Raw genomic sequence first — 21,640 nt, 5'->3', positions numbered from 1 at the left:
TTGACATAAGGACGAACTGGTGGCCAGTTGTGTGGGTCTTTTACTTCCATTATGCACAAGCAAACTGTCGTAAGTTCCTTTCGCAGTGTGCACGCAAACCTCTCCCGATGCCCGTAGACACTCGCTCGCCGCCGTTTGAAGCCCGTCAATACCTTCTTGAATATCTCTATAGGATGTAATATCTTCCCACGACAATATTGGAACTGGCGTCTGCATGCTCTGGAGCGATTACTTACTTACTTGAGCGGCTTCGGCGGCGGTATCCGGCAGGCAAGACAGGTGCGATATCGAAGCAAGTTCAGAAAACCTAGGACAGTAACAAGCGAACAACGACAAGTTTGGTCGGCCTTTGGGCAACCTGAAATGGCCTTGAAGCACTTCTGGCAGCACGCAAGTTGACCTGATGAGCACGATGATAGGAATCTGCTTAATGCATTGCTCGGAGAGTCTAATCTCTATCCGGCTTCTGGACTGGTGTGGCACCTGGAGATCATTAGCATCGATGCATTTGACATCGGCACGATAGTCAAGGGATAACTTACCCAAGACCCATCCCAAGCCACTGGCCAAGCCGCCAGTTACAGCATTCGCGACCATATCCCGCTTACGAACTCTCCCACCTTCGTCACTCCCCGCAAAACTCCCAGCTTCACTTCCCAGATCCGACGACATCCGAGCATGTCCGCTGTCGCCGCTACGAACGGCGCCAGTAGCGCTGTCAGTGCTGACACTCGCGCCTCGGAGCGGAAACGCACTCCTTGAAAAAGCTGCCGCAGCACCTCTTGCAACATCAAACAGTCCCATCGGCGCCTCCTCAACAGCACCTCTGCCGACTTCTCGTCGAGGCTGTATGGTAACCGTCTCTGTGAATGCTCCTGGTAGCTTCTGATCGGCTCGATCGTTGAAGCGCTGCTCAGCCTCGTTCTCCTGCGCCAGCAGCGTCGTCATCTCTTCTTCGCATTCTTGCCAAACGCCAAGCACCTCTGGTAGGTTCGCCGGGGGGGCGAGCAGGAGCGCTTGACTGAGCAGCTCCATTCGTTGTTCTAGTCTTCGCAGTATTGGAGGCGCGGTGGATCCGGCGGAGTTGTACGAGCCTGACATCGGTGAAGAGCGATGGCGTCCTGCGAGAAAAGCAGCGCGCCATGACAGATCGTCTTCGTCTTTCTTCTGGCGACCGGACGTCAGGTAGTCGACGGCGATGGAAGGTCTCCTGTCCAAAGAAGATCTCCTACTACTTGTCGGCGTGAGGGGTGACAGAGGCCCTATAGGCGACAGAGGCGACGCAGGCGTTCCAGGTGTTGAAGGCGTTCCAGAATAATTTGGAGGCGATAAACGATTGACAACGTACGAGTACGCAGTTTCAAAGTCGTCTTCTGCAAGGGCGGCCTCGATAGCCATGCCAATGACTCGTCTTTCTGCAGTGTTTTTGCGTCGATTCGATTCGGTGGGGGTAAGATCGATGATAGAGTCAGGAGCGCCTTCGGAAAGCCTAGGGGGTGTTGCAATGACCAAATTTTGGCCGATCGAGATGAAATCGTCAAGATGGGTATAGCTGCGTGGATTCTGGTCCAAGACCTTCTCTAACAGCGAAAGTGGGTCAAGACTAGCTCGGATCATGACGGGTTTGAACGGAACGCCATGCTGCAGAGTCAAGGAGTAGAAAGATAGTGCATGCGTCGCAGAGATGAGGGCCTTGCTTCTTTGGAATGTAAATGAATTTGGAAAATACTTGTCGAAGGTTGAAATGATATCAGCAGCCTTCTTCATGCCCCCTCTAGTTCTATTCCCATTGCTGGCGTTGTCGTAGTGGGCCATGGCCGCTGTGATGATCACAGTTTCGATTTCTTCCAACGAAAGACGATGATAAGGAGTTGCGCTGATGTATATCTTAATGGCGAGTGTGTGGCGACCGGTGTCTAGGAAAGCTCGTAGAATTTCCCTCTCGAAAACTCCTCTTTCTACTTTCCCAAACACTCCTGCTCCAAACAAAGCACCATTCTCATCGACATCGATTCCCCAGTTCCATAGCCATAGTAATCGATCCCTCACAAGTGACCATTGGTCGTCATCCTTTTGCGGGCCGGTGGTCAATCCGTGCAAGATTTTCTGAAGCATGCCAAACTGCTCATCGTCGGTCTTGTGGAAGCGTAATTTTGCGACATTCACTATTGAAATGTTGTAACTCAAACCACCAAAATTGTAAGCCGAGTAAACGAACATCTGGAGAAGGCAAAATGTCTGCACCTCCGGTTTCGTTAGGGGGTTGTCGGCACGAAGGAGCACATCTTGAAAAAGAGTGGCAGATGGTTCTTGTAAAATAGGGGAGGCCGTGTCGATCTTTGGTAGCAACTCAACACTAGTTGCTAGACCTGGAGGCGGCTCGAAGTCCATGAGCGTTGCCAATCGAACTAAGAGCGAGTGTGCTCCTTCGATGGCCTCTGGAGTGTTTGCCTCAACTGCATATGCACTTGCGAGAGCTGACTGCGCATATCGGATCTCGAGTCGCCGCTGCATTTCCTCTTCGAGATACTGGTGCCCCTCGTCATAGCCTCCCAAATCCACGTCACCTGGACCATCCCAGTCTTCTATGGCGCTCGTCACGAGAGGAAAGTCATCGGTAGCCGTATGAACGAACCATGCGAACAAGCATTCCCAGTCTTCGTCAGACTCTGGCACGGCTTCCTCAGGAAACGAGTTGGTGCGTTTAACTGCTGTGTTGGTCTGGCTGTCGGCTGCTAACGGCTCTTGCCGGCCTGTATCCAACTTCCGCCGTTTCCTCTCGTTATGCCCATACATCCACGGGCCCACAAGCCCTCTCAAGTCCCTCCCTATTTGTGGACCTGCTTTCTTATCCGCGGCGGGCTTTCGGGTAGGAGACAGGAACATATCAACGACTTTTGCGCCCTTCATTTGGCCGAATTCTTGCAAGGTAGGAATCGTATTGTGGGGATGGTACTCGTAGCCGTAGCGAAGCAAGGGCAGAATTGAAGATATAAACCAAGTTCTTAGGTATTCTGAGTGTCGAAGAAAAGGTACAATGAGCTGTGGGACGAGTTCTAGTAGACCTGTCTCCGCATCAATGCGATGGACTCGGTGGACGAGGAAGGGCGTGAGTATATCTTCCGACGTGTCGGGCGTGTAGGAGGAATGAGCTATTTGCAGTAGGTGCAGTTTGTGTACCCGTTTCCGTGCTATATTCTCTGATAGGTCCACGACCGGGGAGATGTCGAGAGGGGTAGCATTGTCCTGTCCTTCTGAGTATATTCTTGACGCAGTTTCGTGAACAAAGGTAGTGTATAAGGTAGGCTCCGTGCTCTCGGGAAGGTAACTGAGTATGATCCTAAGTGTGAGTTGAGGATTGAAGGCATCTTTCCGGGATATCGTCAATGTGCGGAGGGCGGTGATGTTGGCTTCGGTGGCATATTGCACCGCAAGGAGGACGCTCTGAGGCACGGATAGTCTCGCAGCTTCAGCCATGGATAACGATGTGAGGCGAGATCACTGGAAAGAGTGGTGGGGCATGTCGTGAGGGCAGATGCCACGCAGGCGGAGAGTGGTGTCAAGAATGAAGCTTTGATGGTTTCTTGGTCGGCGCGTTCCAGGTTCGTGACGAGCGCGTGCGAGTTCACTAGTGTCTGACAGTTTAGCTACGTGGGATAAGCCCTGCTCGTTCCGCTGCAGAGCGCTTAGACGTCACTAAAATACCTCTGCTCCGATCTACCTCATCGATTGTTGATATAATCACTCCAAATTCACCAAGCAAGGGTAGAGTGATATTACTCCGTCGAGTCGTAGAAACGAGTTGGGAAGCTTTACCCAAGAATGTTATAAGACGATTCGACATCACATTCAAATTTCCGTCACAAGCTTAAGCAATTAGATACTCATGGTTATCGCGTCCGAAGGGAATTGAATCCAAACCGGAATTAATTCGCACTTCTGTCTCAGAGTCACATAATTACAAACATGCTATGCTAAATATAGACGCACCTATAACGCCAACGCTAGCGCCGAATGTAATTGAGAGAAAGGAGAAAGGCGAGCGATACCACGCCTTCGTCTGCCAGTAACCGAAATTCATGACCTCATAAAATTAGAAAGAAGTAAGGAATCATAACTCCACAACTCCTCGCCGGCATGGTGGATGAAAGAAACAAGACATGGGGAAGAAAGCCGTTCTTACTCATTAGATTGTACATAAACCCGTTTTATAGGTCGTCCTCGTCGTTCCTCTAGATCCGGTAGCGGTTTTGAACCGCTGCTGCTTATACCATTCCGCTAAGCTCCTTCACCGCAACATCTCATAACTGATCTGGGCTAGTAGTCGTTGGTTCAACCGAGGGGGCGGGCAAACTTGGCTCGGAGGTTTGCCGTTGATTGTCTGTTTGCTGAGGAGTCGCCTCAGAAGGAATAAGCACCAATGGTGTCGTCGTTTGTTCAGAGGTTGTGGGCTGGGCTGGCGTTCCATTTGTCTCAGCCTGTGGGTCTGTGGAGCTGCCCTCTGCGGAGTTCACTGTTGCTGCATTGCTGGCAGCCAGCTCTCGTTCCTTTCGTTCCTTTCGTTCCTCTTCCTCTGCCGCCGCCTCTGCCTCTAGCTTATCCTGCGCCTCCTTCTCAATAGCTTCCTTGCAAGGATTGCATAGTAGGATGCCGCAGTATCCGCACTCGTACGCGAAGCTGAAAGGAGGATACTTGATCTCGGAACGGAACGTGAACTCGGTTGGAAACGCGTTCGTCTTCTGTGGAGCTGATGTCGAGAGCGTCGTCGAAGCAGAGTTCGCAGATACAGGCGGATATAAGCTCGTAGACCCGGAGTCTTCGGCAATAGACATCGACCGTTCTGCTGCATAAGAATCACCGTCAGTCATGATGACATCGCCATACTCATCCACAAAGACTTGCGGAGAAGCAGGAGAGTTACCAGGATCAGAGGCATTCCCAGCCACCAGATCACCCAGAACACGATCGGGATGCCATTGCAGGCCTGAATTGCCGTGTCCTGTTCCCAGCAAGGTGTAGGCTCGACCGAGCGCGCGTTCACGACGCGATCCTCGATCTCTGACCCGAGCCCTAGATTCCTCAGGGCGGCGGTAGCCTCCAACCATGCGTACCTTCCCAGAGTTGCCCATTTTTTTTGGCAGGGTGATTTCGGGGTAGATGTTCGCCCAGCAACGCGAACATTCCATGTTTGAAATTTGATATTCCTCCTTCAGGCGCTGCTCGAAGTCGACCTTCGCAGTCTCGAGACGATGTTCACATTGCCAGGCTCGATCAGGCGGCTCTTCAGCTGGCTCCGATCCAAAGTTTGCGTTTCGCGCATCCCAGTACTCGTTCGAGGCGATATCCAAATTAATAGCCCGTCCATTCACAGTCCCTGCAACAACAAGCGGTACGAGTGGTGTCGCATCCGCACCCTCCAAAGGTGCTTTGGTCGCTCGGTCACGCTCCAGCTCTTCGATTTCGTCGGCGTCGTAGTCATCGTTCTCTTCTTCCTCCGGCTCGAAACAGTTGCCTCCGCACTCATCCATGGGCACTAAACACCACCAGCAGAATTGGGCACCACACAGACATTGCATATGGTTACATCCCATCATGCGCCGGACACCATTTCTGCATTTGGGACATTGTTTGTAGCCCCATCGCTTGAGAGCTGTGGCAGTCTCCTTGTCGACGCCGAAATCGAGTACTTGGCATGGAGCTCCAGGGTGAGCTGGCTGGCGACATTTGGTACAGGCGTCATTGGTACACTTCGGACATGACACGTGTATCTCCTTTGGCGTACCAATAACGGAGTCAACCCGTGCCTTGCCTTTCTTCGTAGTTTCGGGTCGGGCAACAGGCAAGAGTCGGTTCGAAATGAAAGCAGAACACGTCGGGATAGGGCAGTACATAGGGTTTGGCGTGCTCCATTCTTCATACTTCTCCCTGAGGCCCAATGAGTCTGGTTTTTGTAGTAGATATTTAGCTTCAGAAGATCACTTACCTGTACTGTTTGGCTTCATCGGGAGAGAGCATGGGGAGCGCGACGTGGAGCTGGAGAATGATACAGCATTTCGGGGGCATTCTAGTAGTGTCTTTGCATGCTTTAATGAACATGCCTTTCACGCAGCTCTTGCAGTAGTCGCTGTGGCAGAGACGGCATGGGCGAACGGCAGGTCCAGCGGGCTTTTCAACGGCGAGCTCTTCGGTGCAGATTATGCAACGAGGCTCTGGCTTCTTGATTGGAGGCAGGACCATAAGCGGAGTGGGAGCAGGAGGATGGGCAAGCGGTGCTGGCGGGTGAATAGCCCCAGCTGGCAGTGGCGGAGGCGGCGGCGGAAGAGACATATCTGCGGCCGCTTCACGTTCACGGGGGAGATCTTGAAGAAGATGAGTTAGAATTGATAGAGAGCGGCGAAGACGCTGCACACCGTTGAGGTTACTTTCGCCGACGTCTGCATGCGCTCGTAGAAGTGGCGGCACGGGGCGTTCGGTGGGCGGAGCCGTGGATGTGTTGGAGATGTCTACAGGCACAGGTGATTCGGTGGTTGTAGACGGTAGCGACGTGGCGAGGTGGTTAGAGTCTTGGGGGCCAGAGGTCGTCCGGTCTAGGTCAGAGACAGCGCGGGCTTTCCGCCGGTCGAAGGCTTTAGAGAGTCGAGCACCCATAGTTGCGGTTGATAGTGAACGTATGGCGCGGCCAGGCACCACATATAAGGCGTCGACGGGATCGAGAAGAGTCATAACACGATCTTGAGTCAGGCCACATGGCTCAAGAGGGCTGAGATGTGGGGAACGCTTGGATGGCATGAGGCGCTGCGGTGAGCAGGCTGAGACGGTTGCCTGCAGACGTCAATCAATTCACGGCAGGCTGAGGCGGCCGTCCATGGGTCTCTCTGGAATCTGTCCAATCAGGATACGCCGTATTTGTCCACGTCTGAAGAGCTCTACCCGGCAGCGGGCTACATACTGATGGCCAGGACGTCAATACATGGCATCATTGCACTGGCTGCTCACGACAGCTCTCGATGCCATTGGCTAACTCTACCCATCAGGCAGATAACACCACTACCTACCGTCCCGCCTGTCATAGGATTCATGATGGAGCTGTCAACTTCCTCTTCAATGGGCGATGACGGCGGAAGCGTGCAGCTCTGCTAACCAGTCACAACGATGCAGGATGCGGGAAGGGGCATGGCTGTTGACGTTGACACGAAGCCAATCATCTGAGACATTCCCCGCAGCCACGCACAGCCACCGTATAGAATACCTAGCGCCACTGCTACTTTGTAGGGTATCTATTTACCTAGTGCCGCCCTTTATCGTGACTCCTCCTTTTGCCCTTTTGCTTACGGCCTCTCCAGTTTGGAGTATGCTCAACTTCTTATATTTGCACTTCATCAGATTCGGAAAAACCGAGTGCCTCCAACATTTCTGCGTTGAGAAGGCTCGCAGAGTGTACCGGTTCTCCATGTGGTTTAGCATTTTCTGACAGCCGGAGGCCGCAATGCAAAGCCTCAGCCTCCTTCATAACACGATAGCTGATCGTACGCTAAACATTTTCCTCGTTGTTCTTCTTTCAATTGCGAAGTTCCTTCTATCCTTGCTACTCCCCTGGCGGCCAGCCGAAAGCCCACATGATGTGAGAGGTTGCTCAAGAAATGTATGAATAATCGCACTCATTGTCCATCCCCATGGAGCTCGCCTCTCCCGTTGCGGGTGCTGGACGTAAGCACATTAGCTTCAGAGAATGGTACTTCAGCCAACGTTAAAATTTATATTCCAACCGAGCAGCCTATTAGCAACCCTATATCTGCCTCAGCCACTGTTGGGGGGCCGACTCAAAACTATTAGAAACGAGCACATCGAACTACGCTGTTTTTCAAATGAGATAGCCTAGGACTTCCTTCCTCGAACCTTCCAGTATGCTGTTATTGTTGCAAGGAGATTCGAAATACGCTATCATTGGATAGACTCTCTACGCTTGTATTGCGATCGATCCAGCATCGAGAGCCTCAGAAATCTGAGGTCTTTCATCCAGCATCCTAAGGAGCTGAATCGGGATCCTCGGGGCATGGGAATACATAATTAGCCGTAAAAGCGAATGAGAGACGCTACCTTATTCGAGATAGATTACTTAAAGAAAGCGAAGTAAAACTAAAACTTTTTGAGAAGATGAGAAAGAACGTCGTCGTTGTGCCGCACGATGAGGCTGAGATGGCCTTCAGAATCCATGCGCTTGTACTCTGTTGGGTAATAGTTCAACAGCTTTATCGGGCATTCCCACCGGAACATTGACGTCTAGACCTCCGTGCCAAATTGTCAATCGACTTGCATCCAGATTCTCGAACTTAAACCCCCAGTCCGACGCCAACAACCAAAATTCCCATGCTGCACCTTTACTCGAAGTCCTCAACGCCTCTTTCGTCGACCCAATATACGCCCCAGATAGGACATCATCCTCCAAAATCTGCTTCATGCATTCTTTATATACCTTCGGTTGCGGTAGTGCCGCAGCTTGACCCTTAATCTACTTAATCAATATCTACGGATCTGTATTGCGCAGCATTCTGCCCATTGTAAGGTCTATCATCTTCTCGGCTATCCATGTTGCAATGCCAGCAACCCAAAAGAGTGCACGTGTTTGCCACATCATTCTAGTAGTACCGAAAGTGAGTGGATACATCCCTGAGACGACTGTTGCGGCGATGAGACGCTCTCACGGTAGCTCGTGGAAACATGCGAGTATGTAAGGGCCGACGCCTGACAGGCCGAGGACGCCGAACTTGGAGATACCGAGATGATCAGCAAGCTCAAGAATGGCTTGCGGCCATTGGAGCAGAGTGCGATTATCTTGCCAGCTGGAACTACCAAAGCCGGGGCGGTCTGTTGCAATAAGTGGGATTCCGAAATTTAGCACGGGTTTGTTGAGGAGCTGACATTCGAGGTGGGAACCTGGGGTCCCGTTGAAGTAGAATATTAGATATGTTTTTGAATCCATGCTGGCTCCATACCTTGCGTGGGCGAGAGTTCTGCTGTCTTTGAGAGTGAAGGTTTCCACTGGGTCCTTCGCTTGGTTTTGGACAATGGGTGGCTGAGGTGTTTCCACTGGTGTCTCGGATGCCATTGATCGGTGTCAATCTCGACTGGGTAAATTGTACAAATTCAATCAAAGATCACCGGTATTGAGGGGGGTTTTTTTAGATGGAATGAAGTTCGGAGATAAAGAGCGATGAGAAGCAATAGGTAATGAGCAATGATGAGCAATGCCAAGGCCAGGCACTAATTTTCGACCGCTAGGACTATCTAATAGCCTTGTAGTAAATCTGACGTCCTACACCAACCACCGAGAGTTGGTGGAGAAAGTTGGTGGGGCGAGCCGCTCGTCTATAAACGACAGTCTGCCCGACCCCTGCTAGTCCGTGTAGGATGGAGCGGCTGATCCAATAAGAAGCCAAGTCTTAAGAGTTTTCTTGCAGGGGGGGTTCGCGATGTTATTAGTATTCGCAAGCTCATACTAGATAGACAACTTGATGCGCCCTTTCCTGGATCGTTACGTTTTGCATATATCCGTATCGACCCAAAATCAAACACCGCAGAAACTTGAGGTGTTTGATTTCGCACATTTAGCGTGCCGGATCGGGGAATCTCACCCTCCGCGTTTTTAAAGTGGAAATGTATTAATACATCGCTTTCTACCTTCATGCAATAATGCCACCCTTTGCGTTGCCTTGTCCGTTCTTTGCCCTAGCATGATAACCTATCCTTGTTTGAAACTGCGCGAATTTCGCTTTCGCCGGCGTCACCGATTGTAGGCAGTAAAGCATAGAAAAGTAATAATATATACCTAGTGGTTTTGCTTTATTTGCTAGTTTAAGGAGCACTGAGATGAGCAGCGGTGATGGGTGAGGAGTGATGGTAGATAAGAGCGGTGGTGGGTGAGTAATAGGTGAGCGCCGGGTGAGTATGGGATGAGTAAAATCACCCAGATTTTTTTACTTGCGACTGACAATGCCGCCAGTTGATGCCGGGGCTGCTTAAGCGCTCTATTAGGGATTAGGCCGAGGTTTCCCGGCCTCTCAGGCTCCCAAGCGCTTATAGTATAAGTATTTTATAACATTTTAAAAAGTCAAAAAATCTCCCTAGGCAAGATGGCCGAGTGGTAAGTTTCTATCTGAGGCTACCGTGCAGCTATACCTCGAATTAACATCTTCCCAGGTTATGGCGTGTGACTCGTAAGATTGGACTAATCCTATCATTATAAGCTTTGATATTAACTCCTCTCTAGAAGCGCAAGCTTGCCTCAGTAGAGGCTGCATTCTCATGGGCTTTGCCCGCGGGGGTTCGAATCCCCCTCTTGTCAACAAATTTTTTTTTTTTAGCTTGACCTCTGTTGCGATAGGGGTTAGTAAACACACACCCCCTTTTTGGTAAATGCACACCCCTTTTTGGGTAAACCCATACCTCCACTCCCCTGTCGTTTCACCGCCTTCTGATTGGCTCGGAGCAGCCCGGAGCTTCCTCCGGCCATTCACCCTTACGTCTACCTGCACGTGACGCTATACGCGAGGCCGTACGTGAGCTTGTACGTAAGGCTATGCGTAAGGCTATATAAAATAGAGAGGCTGTATAGCTATACACATTTTATATAGCCTCACGCATAAGCTCACGTATAAGCTCACGTACAAGCTCACCTAGTCTAAGCCTAAGTATAAGTATAGAATAGAATTATATTCTAGAAGCGCCTACGTGCCTAATAGCATGCTAAATCCATCAAACCCTCACCTTATTACGGCTCCTTTGCATCGAGCTTAGCCACCTAGCATCGCCGCTTACACCTACTCTTCACCCTGATCAATATACCCCTCAATTTCCTCATCATACGCTGCAAGCTGACGTAGAAGCTCCTCTCGGCTAAGCCTCTGTGCTTGAGGATGAGGCTGAGGCATAGGCTGAGGCGTAGGCTGAGGCGTAGGCTGAGTACTATCTTGCCTCTGAGCTCGTGCCTTTTTCCGTGGTACCTTATCCTTTGCACCAGGCGGCCGGCCGCGCTTCTTAGCTGCAGGTGCTGTCGTAGGTGCTGCCGTAGGCTCAAGAAGGGCCGGATCAATTTAAGAAATATCAATACCAGTCCTAGCAGGTGTAGCTGTCGACTGAGGGGCATTCTGGCCGACAGGCTGTAGACGTGGGACTGCAAGATTTTGCGGCGGAGCTGTCGGCATGCGTCCTGGAGGCATGGTTGGAGGTCCACTCTGTACACTTCTACTTGTAGCTACGGCACCCGTGCCCGTAGCACGCTTAAATCTTGAGGGCTCTCTCTGCGTACTACTGTCCGTATAGTGGCCCCTCTTTGCCTCCTTTAGGCAGCCCTTGCGAACTGTAACAACCTCTAGATCCTGTACATTATAGACGCTTCTTATATCTGTCCGGATCGCCTTGTTTGGGAATGTGGAGAAGGGCAAGTTCCGGAGTACTCAGGTTCTCCTGATGACACGTAGAGAAAACGTACAAAAACTATAACTTCGTGGTCTTCACTCGACAAGTCCCGGAGATGGCATCCGCGTTCCTCTCTAACTGTCCTGACGGACCGTCTACCGCGACTGCAGGATTCGCTCGACAAATGACGCAATGCGGTTTAAGCGACGGGTACGCCGGTATCTAGAAGGGCAATATGATTTTGGAAAGAAGTCCATCACTATATCAGCTAAGTGGTAATCTCTCATAGGACTATCGTGACAACGGATATACGGATGAAAAACCGAAGATATAGTCCGATTCTCTTTGTGAAAGGAGCGCACAGATATCCGGAACGCACACCCGGACTTACCATTGAAGGGAAATTGGTGACGGCGCAGTCCGAGGGGGCCTAACGAAAGATCACGATGTGTAAAAGTAGCACACCTACGCGTTGTCTAGATTCGGAAATCTATCAAAGCGTTTTCAGTAGCAGTACACAAGTATACATATATTGCCAAGGGAAGCATGTTCCTCTGATCTCTGAATTGGGAGCGGGAGGAAAGAACACCAGTGATGTATCACGTGACTGCTGCCCTGACGATCTTACCCACTTCGGTAGCACTAATTTGTATTGTACCTGCCTAGCTGGTATTTTTGTACCTAGATCCCGAGGTCCATTATTGCATCGGAATCTCGACCGCATTTATGCATGCCTGATCTACAATGCCATAGCATGAATGCAATCAACCCATAATCTCACCTCAGCTTCTCCTGCAGTCCTCAGAGTTTTCTTGCCAGCATCCCATGACATCCATCGATACTCCACCTCATGAACTAGGTGCGAGTTATTGAATTTCACGTGTATCGGCCCGCAACATGGCCAAGATGAGCAGATGCACTCGGACGCCACAGGTGGCTTACTGTGATCATGCTCCGAGAGCATCGTCTGAAGACTTCAGACACTCACAATATCAGAGGCGAGGTCCCACTTCAATACATCAGGCCCTTCTCGCCCTTAAATACTCGCGCACCCTAGGCCGCCCAGATGTCAGGGCATCGGCGGTTGTTTCGACAACGTGGAGTTTAAGGAGACCGTGCCGCGGCCTTCTGCCTGTATACGGCAAAGTTCGTGAGCCGGGAGTGCGTGCTGATATTGCCATCACAAGCAAAACAGAACCGCGACAGAAGACATCGACTAGCAGCTCAACACTGTTTCTCCCGTCGTCTCGCCGCCACTTTGGATGGCGTTGATAGGGCTTTTCCGGATTTGTGGCTTTCGACATGTGTACCTTGCGCTTCACGACTCCTGAGATGCGGTTCTCTATCACGTTTCAACCCCATACTCGGCTAGCAGCAGCCCTATGTGGGGGACGCACAGCTAACCGCTCATCGCGGCGCTGATGAACTCCACAGCGGCAGTCCCTCACGGTTTGTACCCCTTGCAGGTGGCCCCATCAGCAGCAACGGAGCTGTCCCGGATAGACAGTGGGCACCCTTCTTTGAAACTGAGAGCACGGAGACCAGAGACGACCTCACACACGCCGTCTCTCTCTATGCTTTTTCTATGGCATACCTTCTACACCTGGACTGGTACCCGCCTGTGCTAAACGTTGTGAACAGCGGCAATTCCAGCCTAGGTAGGTCTCTAGAACGCCTCCGGAGGCGGCCGCCGCCACATCGGATGCAAAGTCATGCACCCTTCGCGCACACGCCCACCTGGCGCCTCGGTGCTTCTTCTAGCCCTACAGCTGATCTTCAACATTTTAAGGACTTTCGGCAGCCATCGACGAGAATGAAGGGGCTATTTCCTGGTCATCGAGTCCTTCGGGCTGTGATGTCTGGAAAAGGATTGACAGCCCTACATTCACATGGCATGCCAGGATCATTGACAGCTCGTCCGACTCATTACTACAACTTTGCTGAGAGTGTTCACACACGCCTCAGGTTTTTCTGATTGGCCCGCTCTTCCCTAAATAGTACGTATCACCGTCATTAGCGGTCCTATTCGGTGCCGCAACACGTACCTGGTTGCCCTGAAGCGTCTTCCATCAACGTGCGTCCGATGCCCCCTTGCCACAGCACGCGAGGGCTCCACATTGCGCAAGACTTTGTCCTAGATAACCTTATGGTCCCTTGCGGTGCCGCTCCCGTTGCGCCTTCTTCCGCTTCCTTCTAGATCCCAAGTCAAAATGATCCCCACTCTCATTTGATTTCATTGGGAACTGGACGGGCATACTCTCATAACGTATTATTCAGTCGAAGCGCTATTCATCAAGTTGGTAGGTTGCGCCATCGGGGCGGGCATAGACGCCTGCTCAGATCGATAGAACCTTTGATCTCCTTGAAGCATGAAATATTTCAAGTCTCTCCTACTTCTCTCTTTGACTATTTCCTTGGTTCGAGCAGACTTTTTGGCTTCCGCAACAAAGACTCTGCCTGAGTGCGCGGTAAATTCTACCTTGTGATCAATTCGTTGATCGCCATACTGATGCAAGTGACAGGTTAAGTGCCTAGTATCTGCAGTATCAGAATCGACATGCTCAGTCACAGATGCAGCGTGCATCGCCCATGATAAAGCGCTGGAGCTAAAAGTTGAAGGGTGCGTAAAAGGAGCATGTACTATCAAAGAAGCTTTAGGTATGTAACCCGTCACTGGCTAGCTCATCAAGAAGCATGACCATGCTAACATGACTACAGTCACTAAAAACTTTACTGTTTCGGCATTGGGATCGCCAATAAGAGATAGAACAAAAGATGTAACCATTACTGGATTAACAGGCGGAGCTCTTGCTTTGTTAGCTGTGGGATTGAGAGTGATTGCCCGATTACCCTGCTTAGGTGGTCAATGGGGAAACGATGATTGGGCGATCCTAGTAGCAATGGTAAGATATCACGTCATAAAAGAGATAGAAGTAGTGCTCACTATCAATCAGTTGCCTGTTATACCTCTCACCTGCCTGTCAGTTGTTCGTGAGTATAGCAGTGTCCTACCTCTATACGTATAGCTAAATAGTACGTAGTCGCAAACGACGGTCTTGGCAAGGATCTATGGGCAGTTCCATTTGAGAAGGTCACCGCGATATTACACGTCAGTCCAGCACCTCAACTAGCATCGATAAGTCTTGTTTGACGTTTACCCCTGCAGGTCTACTACTTCGACGAAATCCTATACCTCATGGCAATCGCCTTGACCAAGATCTCAATCCTCTTCTTCTACCTTCGCATATTCCCAGAAAAGAACTTTCGCAGATGCGTCTACGGCGTCATGGCTTGCTGCGTAATATACATTGTCGGTTTCATTCCTCCGGTCATTGCGCAATGCCAGCCCATCAACTTGGCATGGAAACACTGGGATGGAGAGCACAAAGGGCACTGCATCAACCTCAACGTGGAAGGATGGATCTCGGCGGCTGTAAACATCGTAATCGATGCTATGGTCATCGTGCTCCCATTGCAGCAAATAGCAAAGTTGAAGCTAAGTCGCAGGAAGAAGTACGGTTTGATGCTTATGTTTACGCTGGGACTATTGTAGGCGCCATCATTCCACTCAACTTTGTGCCGGTCAATACTGACTTGTACCTCCCCAGCGTCACCGTCATCAGCATGCTCCGCTTGAAATGGATGATCCAATTCGCCAATACGGACAACGTAACCTGTACGCCCTTCCAACCTCGCTCATCACAACCTTCCACTAACTCTCGCACAGGGGACTACGTCCCAATCGGCTACTGGTCCACAATCGAAGTCCACATCGGCATCATCTGCGCCTGCCTCCCCGCCCTGCGCGCGCTTCAGTTCCGCCTCTTCCCCTCCACCGCCCACGCCTCGCAGTACGTGGACCACTACTATGGCGCCAGCAAGCGCGGCCACTCGGGCTACAACACGCAAGCTAGCAATGCCAGCATAATCCGTTCCACGGCGATGAAGAGCGAGCGCGATAAGGATAGGACGGACGCGCGGGAGTTTGTGCCGCTGGACAATTTGAGCGTTGAGAGCATGAATGTTGTTCTGGCGGGTAAGGAGGATCGGGTGGGTGAGACACGAACGCTGGGCAGAGCGGAGAGCGGTGGGAGGGCTAGGATTGTGGTGAGAAAGGAGTATAGTGTTGCGGTTGAGGATGGGAGGGGAACGTTTCTGCAGGAGTAAAGGGGGTTAGTGATTTCGAGCGGGTTACTTGATGGGGCGTGTTGGTTAGGTCTCGGGGTTACGGATAGGGGTATTTGGCATTGGGAGTTGGCGAGAAAGGAAACTTGAAAAGAAATCGGTAGTTCTATGAGAAATCGGTAGTTCTATGAGAAATGAAGTTCATTCATAGGTCTGTAGGGCCTTCGGCTTTATGGTTTTGATAGCTCATATCAATCGGGATCACCCGCTAGCTATACGAGCCACTACGTAACTTACGTTGTTTCACTATGCTACGGACCATCTGCGCTGTTGAAAATGGGGGAAGTAGAAGTGTGAATGCTGGAGAGTCTTAGACTATTAGTGAACCTCGGCAACGAAGCAACCACGAGACTATTGAATCACTTGGGCAAGAATTATAAATATAGTGTAGGAACCTGTCTACCATACTTGCCGCTTGATATTCGGAAAGAGTGTCGCGGGTCTTGGAAGAATCACGTGCAGCTCGGCTTAGTTGGACATATCTTGGCACTTACAAAAGTGTGGAAGCCACTTAAACCGCCCGTGACAAGCATTTCACAACCCCTCTGGCTTCCACACTTTTGCAGATGACAAGACTCACCAAAACAGATAATCGATCACGTGCCTATCTACCCTGGATTACAACTCCGTTCTCTATTGTTATTGATCTAAACGATAACTTCTAGGAGTGATGCGATTATCCTCCTTTCACACCCACCCTGCTTTCCTAGTTGCGCCCGTCCCCTTATCCTCCTCTGAAAAAACCGGTATGTCGAGAATGACGAAGCGCATAACCAATCTACAGCTCTCATGTGAGAACAACTTCTTGCAGGGTGGTTAGAAAAGTTGGGGGGGAGATTTGTTGTAAGAGAGTCCTACTTCTATCATGGATCCCATCACTAAAGCCTCCAACGAAGTCCCTCATATGTATCCTAGCAGTCACAGATTTGAGGAGACTGCATACGGCCTCTCCAGCTCGGGCTCAAGGACTTTCTTTAGTATCGTGGCCTAAGTGAATCGAACGTCGATCGCACAGCACCGTAAGAGGCTCCACAAAGGTGCGTGATTGTGCCCAGTGAGCTCATAGCTCTTCTGCCCCTTCTGACTCAATGCCTGGATGCTAATCATTGCCAGTATCTCTATCAAACGGTGAGGCGAGCGGTTGAGTCCATGAAGGCGTTAACTTCATGGCGGCAGAGACTCAATGAGGGTTCGGATCCGCTGCAAGAGCTCAGGAACCCTGAAAGGCTTGCTAACCACGTCGTCCATGCCTGCATCTATTGCTTCGGAGATTTGCTGCTGACGGACGTTGGCGGTGCACGCGATGACCGGGACGTGGCCCTTCAGCATGCCTTTTTGTTGGTATTCCCGGATCTTCTTCACGGCCGTGAGGCCGTTCATGACTGGCATTTCCCAGTCCATCAGGACCGCTGACAGCTCTTTTCCATCTTCGACTACAGCCGAGTCGGTCCAGTTCCAGTCTACAGTCTTTCGAAGGAAGTCGAGGGCTTCCGCGCCGTGGTTCGCCACATCAACGATGCAACCTAGGTTCCGAAGTTGCTTGGCTAGGACGCGTTGGTTGACGATGTTGTCTTCAACGACGAGTACGTGGAGAACCTCGGGGGCTTTGCGCACTAAGGCGGTCTGTTGAAGTGGCGGTTGAGATATTCCTTTCGGCTGTTGGATGGGCTCTTCGGAATTGGCGTCAGCATTGTTTGGGAGATCGCTCGCCTGCCTCACGAGGCCAGGCCTGGTGTCATGTCCAGTGATCGTCGTGCTTTGGGAAACTCTCTGGCTGTCCAGGAATGCCATGGAACCGCGCCGCGCCGTTGTAGGTGGCCTGCTACGCCGAGCCTTAACGTAGAAAGAGCTAGGGGGTTGTCAGATCTGAATGATTGATACAATACCTCGTTACAAGTCTGTATGCACTGTCTTGCTGCTGTGAAGGGTCCTCAACGCGCTTTTCAAGTTCCGAATAAGACGGAAACTGATCGGCTTGCATAGCTAGTAAGAGTTTTGGGCAACCTTAGACGACAGCAGAGAAGTGTACACAGACGAGAAGTTAAGCACCGCACTCCAGATCTGGAATCGTGCGCTGAAGCACCACACGCAGTGGTAGAAAAGTGTACACAGGTCTATGACGATGCGCTGTACAAAGTGAGAAGATTAGACTTACAATGTACTGCCTTTCTTCTCCGCAGAGTCGAATCCTATGGCGCCTCCTTGCATTTCTGCAAGTTTTCTGGATATAAAGAGACCAAGACCTGAGCCGCCATAATGGATGTGCGTTTTGGGGCTCGCCTGGCTAAATCTTGCAAAAAGCATGGCCTTCTCGTCTTCGTTAAGCCCGCAGCCAGAGTCCTGTACGGAAAATTGAACGAAGACGTTATTACCTCGCATCCAATCTTCTATCAGTTCGGAGTTTTCGTCCGCGGCCTTGGTTCGAACATATTTGATGCCATCTTGGGAGATTTCTGGTCGCTCCGAGCTCGCCGCTAGTCCAACAGATATCGACCGCCTAGGTTCTAGCCTGGTAAACTTCAATGAATTGGTGATAAGGTTGATGAGAATCTGTAGGAGTCTCGTCGGGTCAAGATTTACCCAGCTGACGGCCAGATCGCGATATGAGTCGTCAATCACGAGGTTCATTTCCACGTCTGCAGCTCTTGCCTCGCTCTCGAACATCTTTACTGCATGTGCGACTACCGTTTCGGGCTGCGCAGGAACTGGAGTGATGACTAGGAGTCCAGCATCGAGTTTTGAGATGGTGAGGATATCATCGACGATTCGTTTCATATGTTGGGCGCACTGCACGATAGTTTGTGCAGCGTCTATTCCAGTGTCGATGAGACGAGTATAAGCGGTTGTAGGGTCGGGGGAGTATGTTTGTTTGATTCCCGAGTAGGAGGTAATGATGCCATCGGCGCATTGCATGACTGCAGACAAGGGATTCCTCATTTCATGAGATGTAGTGTCGATAAAGTTCTCCAATTGCCGCTTGCTTTCTAAAGCGTTCTCGCTGCGGATTTTCTGAATGCGTTCGGCCCATTTTTGTCGACTTACTAGATCATTATTAGTTCGGAGTACCGCGAAGAAAGGAGCATAAAACTCACTATCAGTAACACAGCCCACTATCTCAACAACATCTCCATCGGGTCCAATCTCTGGCCACGCGGAGCACAGAACCCAAACGAAGTGCGTTTGCGTTTGACTTTGGGAAGATAAAACTTTTGGTGGTGTCCAGTGCATCTTCGTCTTTATTTCGAATGTCTACAAAAAGTTAGTGTAAATTTCAATAGAACGTGCTCCATTGTCGAAACTCACTTGAGCCGCTTGTTGTGTTATCAAAGCAGAAAATACCGATTCGCAAAACTTCAAGTCTTCGGGGGTCACTACGGCCGACCAAGCTTGTGTAACATCTTCGTACAGTACCGCAGAGCTGAACATATCAAACCATCTTTGATTGCGATCTAGAGAAGGTTGGTCAGTAGAGATTTGAAGATGTGCTTTGCGCCTAGTACTCACAGGTATACTTTCCCGTCGGGAGACAGATAAAGATGGCCACGTCTGTTCGCTCGGCGAAGCGCTGGAATTTCTGTTCTCGGATCTCAACCTCACGCTGCGATTGAAGTAGCTTGTCAGCTAGGAGATGTTGAATCTTGGTAGTTTCTTCAATCGTGTCCTCTCTTTGACGCATCTCCTCCTCGAATAAAACAACAGATGCCAAAGACGTGGCGAGCAGCCGGCTCATCACCCCGATGAAGTTCTCGTAGTCCTCGTCATAGGGACGCCGGGGATTGAGCCCGAGAATGATGAAACCGAGCACATGTTCGGAATTTCTGGTAGGTAGGATAGGCGTGATGATTAATTCGGAACAGGGATCCCCGTATCCACGCCACGCGATGCCCTCCAGTAATTCAGGATGGTCGACGGAAATGTTCATCAGCATCGTTTTCCTTGACTTAGCCACGCTATGCAGCTGGGAGACAAACAATTGGGACGTGTCAGTCAGATCGATCTCTGACGGCGCCATTGGATGGCCAGTTTCGACGCCTATTGCCCCCTTTAGGAGACAACGCTTGGGAGGTTGCGTGCTCGTCGTGGATACTGACGCAGTATCATTGAACCTGTCGTCCTCTTGGACAGAATATAACAATGCGAAAGGTATGTCCTGAATCCATTAGCTTAACGGCTCTTCAACCTCTGGTAATGGGCCATAAGTTTTGGGGCACGGATATGCCGCTGCACAGGGTCCACTCTTGCTTACTCTACACTACTGTGGGGCGTAGGCTAGCGAGCAGGTATCATTTCAGTCAAAAGGTGACCTTTATTCCACTGCATCGACCTTGACATCGTATTTGAAGCTTGATAACCCGCCAGTGGATGGACCCTAAGCAGTGGCAAGAAAGAGTGTGCAAACTTACGGTCCAAGACCGTAAGCCTCAATACTTGAGGGGCGTCTTCAACGAACCTTGTCGTTAGCCGTTAAGGTTTGCAACACATAGTTCCAGTATGTTTTGATGTCTCGAGCTTTCGCCGTCTGCGCACCAACCTCCATAAGCGAGTTCACCCTTCGCTCAAGGAGCTTGTGTCTGAATTTAAATATGATCAGACGCCGTTTTGGCAAGAACAAGATAGCAGGAGCCATACTTGGTGGTTTCAATGATCGGTTCGTAGAACCCAGCAATACAACCACGCTCATCCATTATCGGCATGAACTAATAATTGTCAGCTATGAAATGTAGGCGGCATCCATGCTTAGACGCCGTATGGATGGCCAGGCTTATCACAGCTTACTTGAAACGAAAAGAAGGTTTCTTCTAGGAATGAATGCCGGTCGAGAAATAGCGGCAAGTCGTGCGTCATCACGGATGCTCCTGTCGATTGAACGTGCTGTATGATCGCTGCGGAATGTTAGAAGAGTGGAGGGGTGTTGGTGTATGTGTAGATACGGGCGACTAGGTGTGGGAAGGAACAGAGGGCTTGGATATATGTTTTGATATAACCGCAAAGATCCGTACTTACGTTCGAAGTGCCCCCAATAATCACCTGCAATACCGTCAGATATGCGTTATACCTACGCTGCCTTGTCATAAACGTGTGTACGCTCTTCTGCCACTGCGTGCGGAGCTTCAAGGCATTTTCCGAAATAAAGAGTTTCTAATTTGTGACACCTCGCAGCCGCTGTCGGAGTCGACCTACCGACTTTACTCGTGGCTCAGAAAGGCAGATTTCCGTTTCGTATAGATACTTGAACATGCCTTAACGCACTACAAACAGTGGCAAAAGAGTGTACGCAAACCTACGACAAAGTGTCTTAATTGAGCACAGAAAGGTAATTACTTACTTACAGCCAGTCTCGCAGATTTTCCCATACACGAAACACCGAGAACTTGGCCGAGGACTTGAATGTAAGCCTCATTGTATATCATGACTACGTCGTTGCCCCAGAAGATCATCGCAGGATTGACGTCTTTCATGACGATGTTTACGATCGTACATAAATGCTGCGGCCATTGGTTCATCGCGCCTAGAGAAGTCTTCGACCAATTGATGGCCCTGAAATAGTCAATATGAGGGCTTGCAGCTTCGAGGCAGCCGTCTCGGGTGCAGTCAAACGGACCCATCCTAGGGGACATTTCCCCGGGGCTGAGTGACTTTTCGTCAAGATTGGGTGCATGTTCCTCGGGATTTGCTTGGGCCAGCCGGTGAATGGTATCAAACGCATGAGAAGGCGCCGGAGGGCTACCTCCAACGCCCTCTAGTTTCTCGTCGCGGATAGATTGATCGAATGAGTTTCGCGCTACTACTCGAGGCTTCGTATAGTCTGCTTTCGCATTACCGTTAGCAGAAATGCCTACAGATCTGCTTGGACTGAGGAAGCTCTGGAGGCCACTGATGATTTTCCATTTGTCGTCGATGTATGTTGCCGACCAGAAAAATCCCTGATCCTATGTCAGATAGGTAACAAGATTCCACACACAATGCCTCGTCATCGATTTGTGTGCACTATTTTGCCGCTGCTCCTGGTGCTAAACTTATCAAGAAACATGTGGGGGGA

General features: G+C 50.5%; 5 protein-coding genes across 5 annotated transcripts; 1 reads left to right on the top strand and 4 right to left on the bottom strand.

Moving 5' to 3' along the window:
• Window positions 1-448: 448 nt before the first annotated feature.
• Window positions 449-3,477, bottom strand: BDZ99DRAFT_513032 (secretory pathway Sec39; the record flags this gene model as incomplete). The annotated part of the gene is made up of 2 exons (XM_033724670.1): window positions 449-483; window positions 543-3,477. The coding sequence occupies 2 exons, from the start codon at window positions 3,475-3,477 to the stop codon at window positions 449-451; spliced, it is 2,970 nt and encodes a 989-aa protein (XP_033583718.1).
• A 415-nt stretch (window positions 3,478-3,892) lies between these two features.
• On the bottom strand, window positions 3,893-6,360 carry BDZ99DRAFT_456570 (uncharacterized protein). The gene is made up of 3 exons (XM_033718487.1): window positions 5,984-6,360; window positions 4,922-5,925; window positions 3,893-4,843 (listed from the first exon to the last, which is right to left on the bottom strand). Exons 1-3 carry the CDS (start codon window positions 6,325-6,327, stop codon window positions 4,302-4,304), a joined length of 1,890 nt encoding a protein of 629 aa, XP_033583717.1. The 5' UTR covers window positions 6,328-6,360; the 3' UTR covers window positions 3,893-4,301.
• A 2,218-nt stretch (window positions 6,361-8,578) lies between these two features.
• BDZ99DRAFT_812 (uncharacterized protein) lies at window positions 8,579-9,294 on the bottom strand. The gene has a single exon (XM_033728921.1). It carries the CDS (start codon window positions 9,104-9,106, stop codon window positions 8,699-8,701), a length of 408 nt encoding a protein of 135 aa, XP_033583716.1. The 5' UTR covers window positions 9,107-9,294; the 3' UTR covers window positions 8,579-8,698.
• Window positions 9,295-13,619: 4,325 nt separating this feature from the next.
• Window positions 13,620-15,822, top strand: BDZ99DRAFT_403879 (uncharacterized protein). The gene is made up of 8 exons (XM_033716368.1): window positions 13,620-13,883; window positions 13,938-14,073; window positions 14,134-14,318; window positions 14,370-14,406; window positions 14,457-14,524; window positions 14,582-14,964; window positions 15,024-15,091; window positions 15,143-15,822. Exons 1-8 carry the CDS (start codon window positions 13,785-13,787, stop codon window positions 15,580-15,582), a joined length of 1,416 nt encoding a protein of 471 aa, XP_033583715.1. The 5' UTR covers window positions 13,620-13,784; the 3' UTR covers window positions 15,583-15,822.
• Window positions 15,823-16,764: 942 nt separating this feature from the next.
• BDZ99DRAFT_374694 (uncharacterized protein) lies at window positions 16,765-21,206 on the bottom strand (the record flags this gene model as incomplete). The annotated part of the gene is made up of 10 exons (XM_033714932.1): window positions 16,765-17,449; window positions 17,756-18,641; window positions 18,693-18,849; window positions 18,904-19,049; window positions 19,105-19,750; window positions 20,051-20,171; window positions 20,230-20,297; window positions 20,377-20,483; window positions 20,605-20,628; window positions 20,927-21,206. 10 exons carry the CDS (start codon window positions 21,204-21,206, stop codon window positions 16,765-16,767), a joined length of 3,120 nt encoding a protein of 1,039 aa, XP_033583714.1.
• Between the last annotated feature and the right edge of the window lie 434 nt (window positions 21,207-21,640).

This window comes from Mytilinidion resinicola, assembly GCF_010093595.1.
Source record: "Mytilinidion resinicola strain CBS 304.34 unplaced genomic scaffold BDZ99scaffold_1, whole genome shotgun sequence".
NCBI classification, from domain to species: domain Eukaryota; kingdom Fungi; phylum Ascomycota; class Dothideomycetes; order Mytilinidiales; family Mytilinidiaceae; genus Mytilinidion; species Mytilinidion resinicola.
Note: the sequence above shows the minus strand (reverse complement) of the source record. Positions and strands in the feature narration are given on the sequence as shown.

Bases quoted from the DNA above. Each gene is read 5' to 3' on its own strand.
- BDZ99DRAFT_812 (XM_033728921.1), bottom strand. From the start codon at position 9,106: ATGGCATCCGAGACACCAGTGGAAACACCTCAGCCACCCATTGTCCAA.
- BDZ99DRAFT_403879 (XM_033716368.1), top strand. From the start codon at position 13,785: ATGAAATATTTCAAGTCTCTCCTACTTCTCTCTTTGACTATTTCCTTG. The intron at 14,319-14,369 runs GTAAGATATCAC...ACTATCAATCAG, and splicing joins GGGCGATCCTAGTAGCAATG to TTGCCTGTTATACCTCTCAC. The intron at 14,965-15,023 runs GTAGGCGCCATC...GTACCTCCCCAG, and splicing joins ATGTTTACGCTGGGACTATT to CGTCACCGTCATCAGCATGC.
- BDZ99DRAFT_456570 (XM_033718487.1), bottom strand. From the start codon at position 6,327: ATGTCTCTTCCGCCGCCGCCTCCGCCACTGCCAGCTGGGGCTATTCAC. The intron at 5,926-5,983 runs GTAAGTGATCTT...ATTGGGCCTCAG, and splicing joins GATGAAGCCAAACAGTACAG to GGAGAAGTATGAAGAATGGA. The intron at 4,844-4,921 runs GTAACTCTCCTG...ATTCTTATGCAG, and splicing joins TGGGAATGCCTCTGATCCTG to CAGAACGGTCGATGTCTATT.